This window comes from Bufo bufo, chromosome 7 (genome assembly GCF_905171765.1).
Source record: "Bufo bufo chromosome 7, aBufBuf1.1, whole genome shotgun sequence".
Lineage (NCBI taxonomy): Eukaryota > Metazoa > Chordata > Amphibia > Anura > Bufonidae > Bufo > Bufo bufo.
This window is the reverse complement of record NC_053395.1, coordinates 28,208,276-28,226,044: the sequence shown is the minus strand read 5'-3', so window position 1 is coordinate 28,226,044 and position 17,769 is coordinate 28,208,276. Positions and strand designations below refer to the sequence as shown.

Sequence of the window (17,769 nt, the reverse complement as noted above, 5' to 3'; positions counted from 1 at the left end):
CACTCACAATTTTGCCCAAAAACACAGCCATGAATAAAGAATGGGACCAAAACACCCTCCAACAGCAACTTCTTCCAACAATCAAACAACAGTTTGGGGAAGAACCATGCATTTTCCAGCACGATGGAGCACCGTGCCATAAGGCAAAAGTGATAACTAAGTGGCTCGGGGACCAAAACGTTGACATTTTGGGTCTATGGCCTGGAAACTCCCCAGATCTTAATCCCATTGAGAACTTGTGGTCAATCCTCAAGAGGCGGGTGGACAAACAAAAACCCACTAATTCTGACAAACTCCAAGAAGTGATTATGAAAGAATGGGTTGTTATCAGTCAGGAATTGGCCCAGAAGTTGATTGAGAGCATGCCCAGTCGGATTGCAGAGGTCCTGAAAAAGAAGGGCCAACACTGCAAATACTGACTCTTTGCATAAATGTCATGTAATTGTCGATAAAAGCCTTTGAAACGTATGAAGTGCGTGTAATTATATTTCACTACATCACAGAAACAACTGAAACAAAGATCTAAAAGCAGTTTAGCAGCAAACTTTGTGAAAACTAATATTTGTGTCATTCTCAAAACTTTTGGCCACGACTGTACACTCCAACACTGTCTAATCCGTGCTGACATGCAGACTGTGGAATAGTTGCACCTTGTTGTCTAATTTATTCATACCTTTCCAGGAGGAAAAACAGAGGATGCTCCACACTCCAATATTTAATGAGGAATACATGTGTTTGGTAAAACAAGAGAGCTGACCGGTCATCTTTAAGATGTGCTGGTACTTGAGGGATGCAGCGGATGTTAGGGGCATTTCTTTCCAGGACTCTCGTCGCACTCTTTTGCTGTTATTTTCCTGCTCTGATGGTGCCGCTATTCTTTTTAGGGTGACACCCGAGTGTTTCTCTATGAGGTGATCCCAGAGTCCCCCTACTTTTTGGAATGTAACAGTTTCATCTCCAGTGAGCCACATAAGGTGAGACCACACGTCTTACGATACAGCCGGCGCCCTGCAGGATGTATATGTGTGTAGAGCGATGATCAGACTTCTGTTCTTTTTAACTCCAGGGCTTCCAGTACCTGCGGAAAGTGGATTGCACGGTGCCCGAGGTGGAGATTCTGCGTGCCATTCGCCTTTGCTCTAACTCTGTGGAGCCTGTGGCTTTCCGGGTGCCACGCGTTAAGGTGGGTACTGCCCGTGATTCAGTTGGCAGGTTGGTTATAATAGTGTAAACGAAGCGTTAACGGGAGTGTTTTTTTTTTTTTATGTAGAAAGAGTTCTTCCAAGATGATGTGTTCCCTCCAACCCGTGTCACCTGGGAGCCTGCGCTGACAGCAGAAGAATGGCTCAGTGGTAAAGACAAGCAACAGCGAAGCATCAACCTCTGTCCTGAGGGCATGATTCCTGGTACGTGCTGTGAATACACCCATGTGTCGCCTGCCAATCCAATGCAAAACCTATACCTGGCTCCTCGCCTATGACATCACACCGCATGGGATCTATACATGCCGTAACACTGAAGTTGTCCTCTCTGTCCGCAGTGAGCCAGGCGCCTAAGGAGGTCCCAACCAAGAAGTATGTGCCATCATCTGTGTACCTTCAAGAGAAGACCGATGAACAGAAGAAGGAGGAGGTCAGGCCTGCACCTTTATCCTTTTACATTGCAGCTCAAGTCTCTGGGTCAATTAACACATGGCAGGTTTGCTGCCAAATCCATAGTGGACAAGATTTTACAAATATTCACATGCTCCTTCTGTTTTTGACGTTTTCAGCGCAGATTTCACCACTTTTAGGGTAGCAGTGGTGAAATCTGCTGCAAAATTTACTCTGATTTCCGCTACAGATTTGCAGCAAGATCTGTGGCGGAAAATCTGTCGTCCACCGTATGTGGACTTACTGTATCTTTTCATAGTAGAAGCATATGCAACAGATTGCATCCCAATCAGTCCACTAGGAACCAGTGATGTCACTAAGGCAAGAGGTCATGTAAATTTCACACCATCTGTCCTTTCCAGATGCAGATCTAAAGAACGTTTATAGATAGTGATGACTAATTCACACGAATGTCCTTTCTGTACCGCAGCTTCTGAATGCAATGGTGGCAAAACTGGGGAACCGGGATGACCCTCTGCCTCAGGATGCATTTGAAGGGGTGGATGAGGATGAGTGGGTGAGTGATGAATAACACCCGATATCGTATACGTTGTCAGAACCGCCCGTATTCCTAACTTACAGAATGGGAAAGCTCTGTTTGATTTAATGCAAACCATTCCTAGTCAGGGCGCGACAAGACTCCTGCGGATCTGGGCTGTGGGTTTGACCGTCCACAGAGACATTTAAATTGTAGGTTCTCCTTTCCTGAACCTGCACTTTGGATATTCAGCGCTCAGTGAGACATTTCCATTGTTGGAATTCGATCCCTTTTTACAAGCAGCCTGTCAGCAAAGCCTGCTTTGTATGGTATCTGTGGCATTGAAGACACAGCGTGTCACCTGTGGCTGTCACAAATGGAGGCCTGTATGCCGCTGACTATTCTGAAGGATGCAGTCTCTACATGAGCACTTTTACACCTTGACCTTGACACCTGTCGTGCGATCGCTGTGTTGGCAGTGCCACCATAAAAGTGAACCGCAACATGCCGTGAGCCCAGAACCGTAAAAAAATTGACCAGGGTTGGATTTTTCTGTAATTCTGGGGTTGCAGCAGCTTTCGAGTTGCGTGACAAGTGTCACAGTGTAGCCTCAGCCTTAAAGGGGTGGTCTTACCTTGAACATTGGCGGCACATTGCTAGGATATGCCATCAATGTCCGATAAGTACAGGTCCCACCTCTGTCGGACATTGGTGGCATATCCTAGCAATATGCCACCAATGTTCAAGGTGAGACCACCCCTTTAAAGTCCACCTTAGGTCTACAAAAGAGAGCCTACAATATAAACCTCATATAGATCATATTATGTGTATGGCCGACCTAGGAAGACTGTATATAGTCCTAGTCCTATACCTGCACAGTAACCAGTCGCATCTATGACTGAAGATTTGGTGTTGCTGATATTTTCAGCACACCACTTAAAGTGATGTCAGTTGCTCCTTAGCAACAGATACCAGTGCCAGGTTTGTAGTCTGTTGCTAATTATCAACTGAAGAGCTTTTTTTTTTTTTAAGTGCTCTTTAAACACACATTTGTTAAAGGGGTTATCCAGTTATAGATAATGATGACCTATCCTCAAGATAGGTAATAATTATCAGATCGGCGGGAGTTCCAGCACCCCCGCCGATCAGCTGTTTCATGGAGCCACCGCATCCCCGGAGCTCTGGTGAGCACAGCCGGCTCCCGCCCAAGCACATTGCTGTACATTGTATAGCGGTTGTGCTTGGTATTACAGCTCAGCCCCATTCACTTTCAATGGGGCTGAGCTGCAACTAGGCCATGTGACCGATGTACGGTGACGTTACATGGCCTAGAAAGAGGCTGTGGTGCTCACTGATCGGCGGAGGTCCCGGGTGTCGGACCCACGCTGATGTGATATTGATGACCTACCCTGAGGATAGATTATCAATATAAATCCTGAATAACTCCTTTAAACTGGTTCCAGACGGGATCAGGGGACCCCCTCCATTGTGGAGAGGTAGGACCTGCATCTGTTCTATGGATATGCCATAAATGTCTATGATCGGAAACCCTTTTAATGGTTAATAAAGGGGTCATACATCTCTGTTCAGTCTATACGTGTGCTGGACATCTAGTCTTCCACATGTTAGGCTGAGTTCACATCACTGTTTAGCTGTCCGTTCTTCTGATCCGTCAGAGAAAGACAAAAAAAAAACAGGATCCTGTAAAAAAAAAGATCTTGCTGCATCAGGATCTGTTTTTTTATAGGATCCTGTAACAAAAAAAACCCAACAGATCCTGTTGCATCAGTTGGCATCCGTTTGAGCCATTTCTGTCTGAGACCCATTTTTTAGACAGAAAAAAAAAGTCCTGCATGCAGTACTATTTTTTCCATCTAAAAAAAACGGATCTCAGACGAAAATGGCTCAAACGGATGCCAACTGATGCAACAGGATCTGTTGGGTTTTTTTGGTTTTGTTTTTACAGGATCCTATAAAAAAAAACGTATCCTGATGCAGCAAGATCTTTTTTTTTTTTTTTTTTTTTTTATACAGGACCCTGTTTTTTTTTTTTTGTCTTCTTCTGACAGATCAGAAGAACGGAAAGTTAAACAGCGTTTTTCTTTTCCGGCATTGAGTTCCGTCCTAGGGGCTCAATATCGGAAAATAACTGATCAGTTTCATCCCCATGCATTCTGAATGGAGAGAAATCCGTTCAGGATGCATCAGGATGTCTTCAGTTCAGTCTTTTTGACTTTTTAGGACGGAGATAATATAGCAGCATGCTGCGGTTTTATCTCCGTCCAAAATTCCGGAACACTTGCCGGAATGCCGGATCCGGCATTGATTTACATTGAAATGTATTAGTGCCGGATCCGGCATTAAAAATACTGCAATGCCGGCTCTGTCCTTCCAGTCTGCGCATGCGCAGACCTTTAAAAATGTGAAAAAAATATAGAAACGGATCCATTTGTCCGTATGACAAACGTACAGACGGATCCGTTCAGGATGCATCAGGATGTCTTCAGTTCAGTCTTTTTGACTTTTCCACATCCGGATCCGTCTACAAATGCTGTCCGTTTGCATGCAGACGGAACTGCTTGCCGGATCACTCTGCCGCAAGTGTGAAAGTAGCCTTACATGTGGCTGCACAGACGCTCTTTGTTCTCCTGACAGGTCTGCATTTTGTCTCTTTCAGGATTAGCGGTGACCTCCGGTAACCCCCAGCCGCCCGCCCAGCCCTCACCTTCCTCCCATGTAACTGGAAAAGTCTTGGAGGGCAGCTCCGCTTCTGATACATTCCAATCCCAGGGAAAAATAAACTCAGGCCGATTGTTTACACGCTCCCAGCATTCCTGGCCCACCAGAAAACTGGATCATTGTATACCCCAGGAGCAGCCACAAGCATGTGCCCCCCGGCACTTAGGCATCCCCCGACTCCTGGTGCCATTTTTAGAGTACTTGCTTAGTGAGCGTATGATCTGGAGCATATTGTGATGTTCTAAGCACAGCGGTCACATCCTAATCTGTTTACAATGTGGAAACAAACGCCATTCCTGACTGCATGGGTTTATTCTGGGGACGAGCCCGTGTCGATCAGGGGAACAGGTCTCATGTCTAATGTTTACCTGCCATGTAGAAGCCATATATTTTACTAACACAGGGACCACGTGTGGCACTGCCAAATGTGCCCTGCAAAGCAGGGTCTGCCTTATACTTCTAATAAAACTGTCAAAACTTCAGAATGCCCTTCTTATGCTGGTATCTGCTTCAGAGGGATGAGGTGACTGTGAATGTACTGCAGTGCCGAAAGGTCAATGGTGGAAGAAGCTGGGATCCTTCAGATGAAAGCTCTGCGTAAGAACACAGATCCAGACAGAAGGCATAAGGGTCAGGCATGATCCTTGGGGGGGGGGAGACCACGAGGGTCCTGTAGAGAGATAGGAGCTGGAGATTGGTGTGACAGCAGATACTTGTGTCATTTGCACATATTCATTATGTTATAGAAAGAGGGAGCGAATAGGGTTCTGCTCCTCACGCAGGACAGTATTTTTGTTAGTCTCAAACACAATCCTGAGAGCAATGGAAAGATGTGAAAAATTAAAAAAACAACAAAAAAAAAAAACAACCAAGTCAAGTGGCTATTCCTGAATGAGTAATTTAGTGTTGCACTATTCTCCAAGAAGGTGTAGCAGACAATTAGAGATTCTCCAGGATTTTCATGTTGCTGACCTATCCCCCAATTGTTTTTGTGGATTTTCAGTGCAGATTTGCATTACAAAGGGTGAGTAACACTTGCTGATTCTGGTGCAGAAACACAGCAAAAACCACCCGAAAATCAGTGTGGAAATTCTTTCTAAACTACACTGCTGCGTGCATGTCCCCTCAATGGTCACTGAACTCACACAGCTTTGCCTAAATTCATAGTACGTGCGACTAGAAGAAACTTTCTAATATATCTTATCACAGAGAAATGTCTATTGCTGCTATCAGAGGGGTCTCCATAGACCATTGTGTCTGACTGCTCCTCATATACATTTGCAGTGAGATCCCTCTAATGATGGCTGCCAACACATTTATACTGGCCGTACAAATAACATAACTTAGGCTACTTTCACACTGGCGTTTCTGGGTCCGCTTGTGAGATCCGTTTCAGGGATCTCACAAGCGGCCCAAAACGGATCAGTTTAGCCCCAATGCATTCTGAATGGATAAGGATCTGTTCAGAATGCATCAATTTGGCTGCGTTTGCTCTCCGTTGCGTTTTTTAGACGGTCACTAAAACGCAGCTTGCAGCGTTTTGGTGACTGTCTGACGATGCAGAGCCAAACTGATAATGTAATTCAATGGGGACAGATCCGTTTTTCACTGACACAATATGGTGCAATTGAAAACTGATCCGTCCCCCATTGACTTTCAATGTAAGTCAAGACGGATCCGTTTTGACTTAGGCCTCTTTCACACTTGCGTTGTCCGGATCCGGCGTGTACTCCACTTGCCGGAATTACACGCCGGATCCGGAAAAACGCAAGTGTACTGAAAGCATTTGAAGACGGAACCGTCTTCCAAATGCGTTCAGTGTTACTATGGCACCCAGGACGCTATTAAAGTCCTGGTTTCCATAGTAGGAGCGGGGAGCGGGGGAGCGGTATACTTACAGTCCGTGCGGCTCCCGGGGCGCTCCAGAATGATGTCAGAGCGCCCCATGCGCATGGATGACGTGATCCATGCGATCACATGATCCATGCGCTTGGGGCGCCCTGACGTCACTCTGGAGCGCCCGGGGAGCCGCACGGACGGTAAGTATACTGCTCCCCCGCTCCCCGCTACACTTTACCATGGCTGCCAGGACTTTAGCGTCCCGGCAGCCATGGTAACCATTCAGAAAAAGCTAAATGTCGGATCCGGTAATGCGCCGAAACGACGTTTAGCTTAAGGCCGGATCCGGATCAATGCCTTTCAATGGGCATTAATTCCGGATCCGGCCTTGCGGCAAGTGTTCCGGATTTTTGGCCGGAGCAAAAAGCGCAGCATACTGCGGTATTTTCTCCGGCCAAAAAACGTTCCGTTCCGGAACTGAAGACATCCTGATGCATCCTGAACGGATTTCTCTCCATTCAGAATGCATTAGGATAAAACTGATCAGGATTCTTCCGGCATAGAGCCCCGACGACGGAACTCTATGCCGGAAGACAAGAACGCAAGTGTGAAAGAGCCCTTAGACTTTTTTTTTAATGAATAATGCAAACGGATCCGTTATGAACGAGTACAAGCGTTTGCATTATCGGTGCGGATCCGTCTGTGCAGATACAAGACGGATCCGCACCAAACGCGAGTGTGAAAGTAGCCTTATTCTGTCGACAACAGTTCCGTCTTACTGCTCCGTACACATGCATGCTCGGCTGATCATATACACTCACCTAAAGAATTATTAGGAACACCTGTTCTATTTCTCATTAATGCAATTATCTAGTCAACCAATCACATGGCAGTTGCTTCAATGCATTTAGGGGTGTGGTCCTGGTCAAGACAATCTCCTGAACTCCAAACTGAATGTCAGAATGGGAAAGAAAGGTGTAATAAGCAATTTTGAGCGTGGCATGGTTGTTGGTGCCAGACGGGCCGGTCTGAGTATTTCACAATCTGCTCAGTTACTGGGATTTTCACGCACAACCATTTCTAGGGTTTACAAAGAATGGTGTGAAAAAGGAAAAACATCCAGTATGCGGCAGTCCTGTGGGCGAAAATGCCTTGTGGATGCTAGAGGTCAGAGGAGAATGGGCCGACTGATTCAAGCTGATAGAAGAGCAACGTTGACTGAAATAACCACTCGTTACAACCGAGGTATGCAGCAAAGCATTTGTGAAGCCACAACACGCACAACCTTAAGGCGGATGGGCTACAACAGCAGAAGACCCCACCGGGTACCACTCATCTCCACTACAAATAGGAAAAAGAGGCTACAATTTGCACGAGCTCACCAAAATTGGACTGTTGAAGACTGGAAAAATGTTGCCTGGTCTGATGAGTCTCGATTTCTGTTGAGACATTCAAATGGTAGAGTCTGAATTTGGCGTAAACAGAATGAGAACATGTATCCATCCTCTGATGGCTACTTCCAGCAGGATAATGCACCATGTCACAAAGCTCGAATCATTTCACATTGGTTTCTTGAACATGACAATGAGTTCACTGTCCTAAAATGGCCCCACAGTCACCAGATCTCAACCCAATAGAGCATCTTTGGAATGTGGTGGAACGGGAGCTTCATGCCCTGGATGTGCATCCCTCAAATCTCCATCAACTGCAAGATGCTATCCTATCAATATGGGCCAACATTTCTAAAGAATGCTATCAGCACCTTGTGGAATCAATGCCACGTAAAATTAAGGCAGTTCTGAAGGCAAAAGGGGGTCCAACACCGGATTAGTATGGGGGCACTAATAATTCTTTAGGTGAGTGTATACGTTTTCAGTGGGGAAAGGAGACAATGCCAGACTCTTCTGTCAGAAGCTTGTCTTTCTTAAAGGGGTTGTCCAGCTTCAGAGCTGAACCCGGACATACCCTTATTTTCACCCAGGCAGCCCCCCTGAGGCTAGCATCGGAGCATCTCATGCTCCCATGCACTCCCTTGCCCTGCACTAAATCGCGCACCAGGGCAAGGGTTCTTTTGTTTTCAATAACACACTGCCGGGCGGAAACTTCCGCCCGGCAGTGTGTTCGGTGACGTCACCGGCTCTGATGGGCAGGCATTAGCACTGCCCTAGCTGTTTTACTGGCTAGGGCAGCGCTAAATCCTGCCCATCAGTTCCTGGCAGCCCCATAGAGAGCCCGGTACGTCACCGGACCTCCAAAAAATGCCTTTGCCCTGCTCCGATGCTAGCCTCAGAGGGTCTGCCTGGGTGAAAATAAGGGTATGAAATCTTCTCCAGGATTTTATATTCATGGCCTAGCCTTAAGATAGGTCATCAATATTAAATTGGCGGGGGCAACCCCACTGAACAGCTGTTCTGCAGCAGCTCTGGCGCTACACAGCTGGCAAGTGAATGGGAGCAGCGTTGCACTTACCAGCTTTGTCCACTACACCGTGGAGGGTGCTGTGTAGTCCTGGAGCTACTGCAGAACAGATGATCAGTGGGGGCTCCGGGAGTCGGACCTTTACCAATCTAATATTGATGATCTCTCCTAAGGATACACCTTTAAACATCAGTTTAAAGGGGTTGTCTGGAAATAATCAGTATTTAGCAAGTGCCTGCAGCCTGTCTCTCTAAACACAAGATTCATACTTACCTGCTCCCTTCTGATTCGGTCCTCCGTGCTGTCTCTGGTGTGTCACTGCACGGTTTACTTCTGGCACTGTATGGGCATGGTCACATGCTCCTCTGCAGCCAATAACTGGATTCAGCAGTGACACGGCCACGAGCAGCACGTCACCACTGAAGCCAGTATGAATCCTCTGCTTAGAGAGGCTGGCTGCGGGCACTTGCTAGACACTGATTATTCCCGGAGAACCGCTTTAAGGACAGTGCAGACCTGCTTAATCCATCTCATCCCCGGACATCTGTCATTGGGGGAGAGTCTGGAAACCTCCATACATATTGGATGGTCAGCTGGTCCCACCTTATCCCGTAGTTTCCAAAATGGGGTCACTTATTGTGAATTTCTACTCTAGGGGTGCATCGGGGGCTTCAAATGTGACATGGCAACTTAAAATTATCCCAGTGAAATCTGCCCTCTAAAAACCACAAGGCGTTCCTTTCCTTCTGCGCCCTGCCGTGTGCCGGTACAGCAGTTTACAATCACATATGGGGTGTTTCTGTAAACTACAGAATCGGGGTAATAAATATTGAGTTTTGTTTAGCTGTTATCCCTTGCTTTGTTACTGGAAAAAAATGATTAAAATGGAAAATCTGCCAAAAAAGTGAAATTCTGAAATTTCATCTACATTTTGCTTTAATTCTTGTGGAACACCTAAAGGGTTAACAAAGTTTGCAAAATTGGTTTTGAATACCTTGGGGGGGGGGGGGGGGGGGGGGTGTAGTTTTTAAAATGGGGCCATTTATGGGTGGTTTCTATTATGTAAGCCTCACAAAGTGACTTCAGACCTGAACCGGTCCCTAGTAGGACGGCAGCCATTTTATTTCTCCTAATGATTGTTACCTAGACAAAATAAACCATTATAGCGAATGAAATGTATTTGGGAATATATTTATACTAGTAATATTTAAGTATTTTCATTTTCTTAAATACCAGGCAGGGTCCTGAAGGGGTTATTAATGCAAGGGAAAAGGTGAAAGGTCAGACCATAACAACCAATCAGGTAACAGCTTTGGTTGATAAAGGCTCCACTATTATAGAAACAGTGGTAACAGCACCCAATCAGGACACAGCTGGAATTTGATTGGCTACTATAGGCAACTGCGTCACATTTTTCCTTTGCTCTCTACAACACAACCAATCACATCACTGCTTTGATGTTTAGTCTTCACTAGGGTAAAATAGAAGCTGAACCCTGATTGGTTGCTACAGGTAAAACTTGCACTCATTTCTGTACCAGCGTTTATAGCGCCCTGCAGTGCGTCAGGGTATGGTCTTGTATAACCACGTCTGAGCTCCTAGCTCCGCCCACCCATGACGTGTTTACATAACTCCCAGAATTCAATTCTCCAGCTGGAACTACAGCTTTCCAAAATGGCGCCGTCACGTGGTCTGTCAACGCGGTCAGCTGGTCGTGACGTCATTAAGGTCCTTGCGCTGCAGACAGCGTGTGTGCTACGGCAGCGCATGTAACCTTGACGGCGGCAGAGAGAGAGAGATGGTAAGAAACGCAGGGGCCGAGCGGAGCTCTAGTGTGAATGTGTGTGAGCGTCACGATGCGTCGTGTTGTCCTGTCGCCACTATGTGTTGTGTCATGTAGACCTGTCGCCGCCATTTAGATTGCACTACAAGTCCCAGCAGCCCCTGCCAGTGACTCTGTTTAGACAGCAGTGGTCCCTTAGGAAGAAGTCGGCCGATAATCGCAAGATTTAGGTCGCCTACAGCACCATGCTTTATGGACCTGGCTTTATATATATATGTATTTATTATCTTTCCGCCATTAATGATAATAAGCCATGTGTAAGGACAATCACTCCTATCATCCTAAATATCTGATCTTGTGACAATAGAAAAAAATAAATTGCCCCGATCCCTTAAAGATCGTCTTCCGCATATTTTTTATTTTTATTTATTCAGCCCACATATCCTATAGCATGTGTTGTGTTTTTTTTTTGGTGGGGGATGTTTTTTTTCTTTAGGCCTCGGTTGTTATAGCAATGCATTGGCGCCCCCTGATCGCTCTGGGGGTGCAATGATGGGATGGCAGGTGGAGCCCCCCGTCTAACCACTTAGATGCCTCCGTTGATATTGATTGCAGCATCTAAGGCCTCTTTCACACTTGCGTTGTCCGGATCCGGCGTGTACTCCATTTGCCGGAGGTGCCCGCCGGATCCGGAAAAACGCAAGTGAACTGAAAGCATTTGAAGACGGATCCGTCTTCAAAATGCTTTCAGTGTTACTATGGCACCCAGGACGCTATTAAAGTCCTGGTTGCCATAGTAGTAGTGGGGAGCGGGGGAGCGGTATACTTACCGTCCGTGCGGCTCCCAGGGCGCTCCAGAATGATGTCAGAGCGCCCCATGCGCATGGATGACGTGATCCATGTGATCACGTCACCCATGCGCGTGGGGCGCCCTGACGTCACTCTGGAGCGCCCGGGGAGCCGCACGGACGGTAAGTATACTGCTCCCCCGCTCCCCACTACACTTTACCATGGCTGCCAGGACTTTAGCGTCCTGGCAACCATGGTAACCATTCAGAAAAAGCTAAACGTCGGATCCGGCAATGCGCCGAAACGACGTTTAGCTTCAGGCCAGATCCGGATCAATGCCTTTCAATGGGCATTAATTCCAGATCCGGCCTTGCGGCAAGTGTTCAGGATTTTTGGCCGGAGCAAAAAGCGCAGCATGCTGCGGTATTTTCTCCGGCCAAAAAACATTCCGGTCCGGAACTGAAGACATCCTGATGCATCCTGAACGGATTTCTCTCCATTCAGAATGCATTAGGATAAAACTGATCAGGATTCTTCCGGCATAGAGCCCCGACGACGGAACTCTATGCCGGAAGACAAGAACGCAAGTGTGAAAGAGCCCTAAGAGGTTAAATGGCCGTACATTCAGGGTGCTTTGCGCTAACCCCTCAGTGCTGTCAATGTGCAAAGCTTTTTCGCCAGCAGGTTAAAGGGAAGCCATCCTGAGCCCTGATATCACTGGGGTAGGTTCAGGGTGATCGCCACAGGGGAGATCTGTGGGGTCCGTGTAATACAGGGAGTCCTTGGGCTTTGATATTCGCACTACTGCTCGGCGCCATTTGTGTGATTGCTGGGGGCACCTGCGATCATGCATTATTCACCAGTCCTCCCCTTCCTCCCCTTATATTTATTCTACGTGCTTTCCCTCCTGTACAGGCGAAATACTTAGCGCAGATCCTAGTAATGGGGGCGCAGGTCGTGGGCCGGGCGTTTACAAGGGCTCTGCGCCAGGAGTTTGCCGGTAAGTGTACAGAAGTGTATACTGGGGGGCTGCGCAGGTGGTCACCCTGCATATTCTTCTGATATGGTCTCCCCCATGTGTCGTCATCCAGCAAGCAGAGCCGCCGCCGAGGCGAGAGGTGGGCGTGCCGGGAAAGAGTCGGCAGCGGCCAGCAGCTTGTCCGGAATAAGCCTGCAGGAGGCCCAGCAGATCCTGAACGTCTCCAAACTGGACCCTGAAGAGATTCAGACGGTAGGAGCAGCACAGACACGGCGTGAGCGCGTCAGACCAATCCTAGGTTACCACGTGCACTTTTCCTTTAAAGGGGTATTCTCGCAGTTCGGACAAGAACCTTGAAATTAAAGGGGTTTTCTAAGACTGGGATATTGTTGATCGATCTTGGCGACGGGTCATCAGTATCTGTAGCCCCGAGAACCCCTTTTGTCGTCACTCTCTTTCTCCGGCTTGGTGCGGGAAGAGTGGTGTGGGTATAGACTACAATTCCCATCATGCATTGCTGATGCCCCCAGTCTGAAGATGAACTACAGGTGGTAGGTCTAAGCAGCAGGCTATCAACATCAACTTTTGGGCCAGTGAATGATTTAATTAGGGCAGCAGCTATCGATTATTTTAGTAATCAAGTATTCTACTGATTAATCCAATACTCTAATAGGAAAAAACTAATTAAAAGAACGTTTTCTAACAACTCATCACCCCCCCCCCCCATGCCATCAGTCCTCAGCGCCATCAGTCCCCCCTCCCCCTCCTAGCCACCAGTCCCCAGTGCCAGTCAAATAAAATACTTACCTTTCCTGCTAGGGGCGCTGCCGACAATCCACAGCTCTTCCACCGTCCTCTTCATGCGATTTGCTGGGACCGGATGTCACTCTGCATCGAGGATTTTTTTTTTTCAAGTTACTCAATTGATTCATCTCTAGATTTAATCTCTTTGAGCCCCATACTTTCAATAGGAACCAAGTTTTGTATACCGGAATACCCCTTCAATGAAGTTATTAGGGACCTGCAGACTTAACCACCTAACTGTTTTGCCCGAGTCCAGCTCGGGCAGTGGCAAAAGTAGCTAACTGGAGGGGAAAGGGCTGCATTCGGTGCTACTATCTCCTGAGTGATAGCAGCTAGAAACATGCAACTGGTCTCGTTTGAAAGCTGACATTCCGGGCTTTCGTACAAGAAAATGACAGCTAAAGTCCAAGCAACAGAGGAGAAATCACTGTTAGAAATCGAGTCGGGAATAATCGCAGGTAAAACCTGTTTTTACTTTCGCTTTCAGCTGCATGCACAGCATCCCGATTTCTATCAGTGATATCTTCCCCTGCACTGAACATATTGCTGACATTCTGGTATTGTCTGAAAGCTTGGAATGTCGTATGTTACTTTGCTTCTGTTGAAAACAAAATAAAAGAGAAAAACACGGAGAACCTTTTTATCTGCTGTAATCTTTGTAAAAATAAAGCTTTCAAACAAGACCAGTTTCTAGCTACTACCATTCAGATGATGGCAGCATCTAATGCAGCCCTCCCCCCTCCAGTTAGTTACTTTTCCCACCACTGGAGCTGGACGGGGGCGAAACAGTTAGGGGGTTAAAGGGGTTTGCTGGGAATTAATATTTATGACTTATCCTCAGGATAAGTTATCAATATCAGATTGCCAGGGGCCTGACACCCAGGACCCCCATGATGAGCTGTCAGAAGACTTTTCATTAGCACCGTAGTTTGTTCCTAGGCCTTGTGACGTCACCGTACATCGGTCACATGGCCTAGTTGCACCTCAGTCTAATTCATGTGAATGGGGCTGAGCTGTATTGCCACCGCGCTAGCTTCCCTAAAAGGCTAGCTTCATGTCTGCGGAGCTTTTCTGCTTTTATCTGCTCCAGTATAGGAACAAAATAATTAATGGGGAAAAAAAAGGGCCAGATTCTGCAACCAATGGCGCCGATGGACCCATCTTTGACAGCTTCCGTCATTTTGCCAGAATCTACTCCTCATACGGTAACCTCCACTGCAGACGTGAACAAAGCCTTGGGGCTCATGCACATGGCCGTTGCATGAGCCCTAAGACTTGCCTGACCGTGCCTGTATTGCGGCCTGCAAACAGTGGGCCCGCTGTATACAGGCACCAGCCGTTTGCGCACCGCAATCCGAAAGGTGTGTGGAACGGAGGCACGGAAGCACTACAGAATAAGCGATGTCTCCAGAGGCACAAGGGTCTGATCATTGTTTTTCTCCTCTAGCAATACGACCATCTTTTCAAAGTAAATGACAAGGCAGCGGGAGGATCCTTCTACCTACAGTCAAAAGTGAGTGGGATTTATTTTTGAATAATTTGGAATTGAAGCGATCTCTGACCACAAACCCGGCAGTGGCCGACCAACTAAGGGCTCTTTCACACTTGCGTTCTTGTCTTCCGGCATAGAGTTCCGTCGTCGGGGCTCTATGCCGGAAGAATCCTGATCAGGATTATCCTAATGCATTCTGAATGGAGAGAAATCCGTTCAGGATGCATCAGGATGTCTTCAGTTCCGGAACGGAACGTTTGTTGGCCGGAGAAAATACCGCAGCATGCTACGCTTTTTGCTCCGGCCAAAAATCCTGAACACTTGCCCAATGCCGGATACGGAATTAATGCCCATTGAAAGGCATTGATCCGGATCCGGCCTTAAGCTAAACGTCGTTTCGGCGCATTGCCGGAGCCGACATTTAGCTTTTTCAGAGTGGTTACCATGGCTGCCGGGACGCTAAAGTCCTGGCAGCCATGGTAAAGTGTAGCGGGGAGCGGGGGAGCAGTATACTTACCGTCCGTGCGGCTCCCCGGGCGCTCCAGAGTGACGTCAGGGCGCCCCAAGCGCATGGATCACGTGATCACATGGATCACGTCATCCATGCGCATGGGGCGCTCTGACGTCATTCTGGAGCGCCCCGGGAGCCGCACGGACTGTAAGTATACTGCTCCCCCGCTCCCCGCTCCTACTATGGCAACCAGGACTTTAATAGCGTCCTGGGTGCCATAGTAACACTGAACGCATTTGGAAGACGGTTCCGTCTTCAAATGCTTTCAGTACACTTGCGTTTTTCCGGATCCGGCGTGTAATTCCGGCAAGTGGAGTACACGCCGGATCCGGACAACGCAAGTGTGAAAGAGGCCTAAGGCTACTTTCACATATGCGTTTTTGCTGTCCAGATTTGAGATTCGGCATGGGATCTCAAAACTAAAGCAGAATGCATCGATTTGCATAATACAGCTACGGCTGCATCTGTTCAGAACAGATCCGGTTGTATTATATTGAACATGCTGGATCCGCCACTAAATCCATTGTAAGTCAATGGGCGCTGAAAAAACGTTGACTTGCATGCTTTTCGGTGTCGGATCATGTTCAGTTTCCCATGCCCCACAGAAAAACACTGCTTGCAGCGGTTTTGTGTCCGGCGTGGGAACGCAACAAACCGGAACAGAATGCATCCTGGTGCACTCCGTTCCGGTTTGTTCAGTTTTGTCCCCATTGATCCTCAACTGGATCTCAAAACCGGAAAGGAAAACGTAAATGTGAAAGTAGCCTTTTTACTGCTCCGGCTTGCTTGCACTATTTTTTTTTTCTCTGGATCAGGGATGGCCAACCTGAGGCTCTCCAGCTGTTGCAAAACTACAACTCCCAGCATGCCCAGAGTGCCTACATCTATTATCCTACAGCAGGGCATGGTGGGAGTTGTAGTTTTACAACAGCTGGAGAGCCGCAGGTTGGCCATGCCTGCTCTGGATCGCTCGTTCGCTTTCTTTCTTACCTTAAAGGGGTTATCCCACTTCACCTTTTCATACTTACCTGCTGCCAGCGCCCCGTTCACTTCCTGGATTCTGGCTGGGGGCGCGCTTCATCTTGATTGAAGTCTTCTCCTGGCCGGGCCGCATGCTTGACTGAACGTGCACGCCGCCGCGCATGCGCCATGGTGACTTATTCCTGTCCAGTATAGTGCAGGTTTGCAGCTCTGTACTATTCTGGCCAGGAAGAAGTCACCATCGCGCATGCGCGGCAGCGTGCGCATTCAGGACAGCGAGCAGCCCGGCCGGGAGAAAAGGAGGAGTCTTCTGCGCAAGCGCGGCCAACGGGATTCCAGAGAAGAGCGGTGGCCGTAACCATGGGAGACCGAATGACAACAACGAGGTAAGAATGTGGGGTTGAATTTTATCCTAAACGGTGGGAATTTGTTAATCAAATATATTTACAAAAATGATCACTGTCAAATTATTAACAGATTTAACAGTGATCATTATGATGGGATAACCCCTTTTAAGATGTACAGCTCATAATGGGAGTTGTAATATGGTGGCGCATGAGCCCTAGCACATATAGCTTGCTTGAATTGACCTTGATCAGGATGCATGAAGCCATTCATTATCAAGGACAGATGCGCACTGAGAAGCTTTTACCTTGGGGCCCATAGAGGCCTTGAATACAGAGGAGCGCACAGTGACACAACATCCGGTATCTGTAAAGCACAGTAAGAGGCATGGCGCACGTGCCATGTCATGTATGGTGTACCCGCTCCTGGGCCGCATCCAGTCCTGACAATTATGCATATTACCAATATTTCCAGGTTGTTCGAGCCAAAGAGAGACTTGACCAGGAGTTACAGATCGAGAACAATGTGAAAGATTCAGGAGAGGAGTCCAAGACTACGTGATACAGGCCCTTCTAGATGCCTCCTGCCAATAGCCGTGCATGGCTCCAGGGTCGATGCTCCTCACGGTGACCGCGTAAACCTCTGTGACATCAAATATTGGGGTCGCCACTTAGGCCAACATAAGAATTGGGTCGCCTTAATGTTGTAATTTATTCTGTGATAATAAAGTTTTATATTTTTGTAGGGCACCTGGCCTAGTATCTCACCTGTCACGTGCACACAGTGGAGGCAGCCATTGTGTCAACTGAAGGAAAAAAAAAAAGTGCCTGGACGCTGCCAGAGGTTCTTACTGAACGGATCGGCTGCCTGAACGCAGGTTCAGCACTTACGGCTGCCTCCAGGGTGTCTCGCTGGTTAGTCGGTTATTTGTACTGCTGCTCAGATGTCAGGTTATGGTG

General features: G+C 47.6%; 1 protein-coding gene across 3 annotated transcripts in view; it reads left to right on the top strand.

Moving 5' to 3' along the window:
- The window catches only part of LOC121008971 (mitochondrial import inner membrane translocase subunit tim16-B-like), a 136,674-nt gene extending 119,115 nt beyond the window's left edge, over positions 1 to 17,559 (top strand). Inside the window, exons 23-31 of one of the 3 annotated variants that reach the window (XM_040441820.1) lie at positions 885 to 974; positions 1,067 to 1,183; positions 1,271 to 1,406; positions 1,541 to 1,632; positions 2,083 to 2,169; positions 12,614 to 12,698; positions 12,790 to 12,929; positions 14,929 to 14,994; positions 17,285 to 17,559. In XM_040441820.1, the coding sequence (XP_040297754.1) occupies positions 885 to 974; positions 1,067 to 1,183; positions 1,271 to 1,406; positions 1,541 to 1,632; positions 2,083 to 2,169; positions 12,614 to 12,698; positions 12,790 to 12,929; positions 14,929 to 14,994; positions 17,285 to 17,371 (900 nt within the window). In that variant the 3' untranslated portion in view covers positions 17,372 to 17,559. Of the gene's footprint in view, positions 1 to 884; positions 975 to 1,066; positions 1,184 to 1,270; positions 1,407 to 1,540; positions 1,633 to 2,082; positions 2,170 to 4,807; positions 5,357 to 10,780; positions 10,928 to 12,613; positions 12,699 to 12,789; positions 12,930 to 14,928; positions 14,995 to 17,284 lie in introns of those variants that run through there. The other 2 variants (XM_040441818.1, XM_040441819.1) reach the window with 2 other exon arrangements.
- The last annotated feature ends 210 nt before the right edge of the window (positions 17,560 to 17,769 follow it).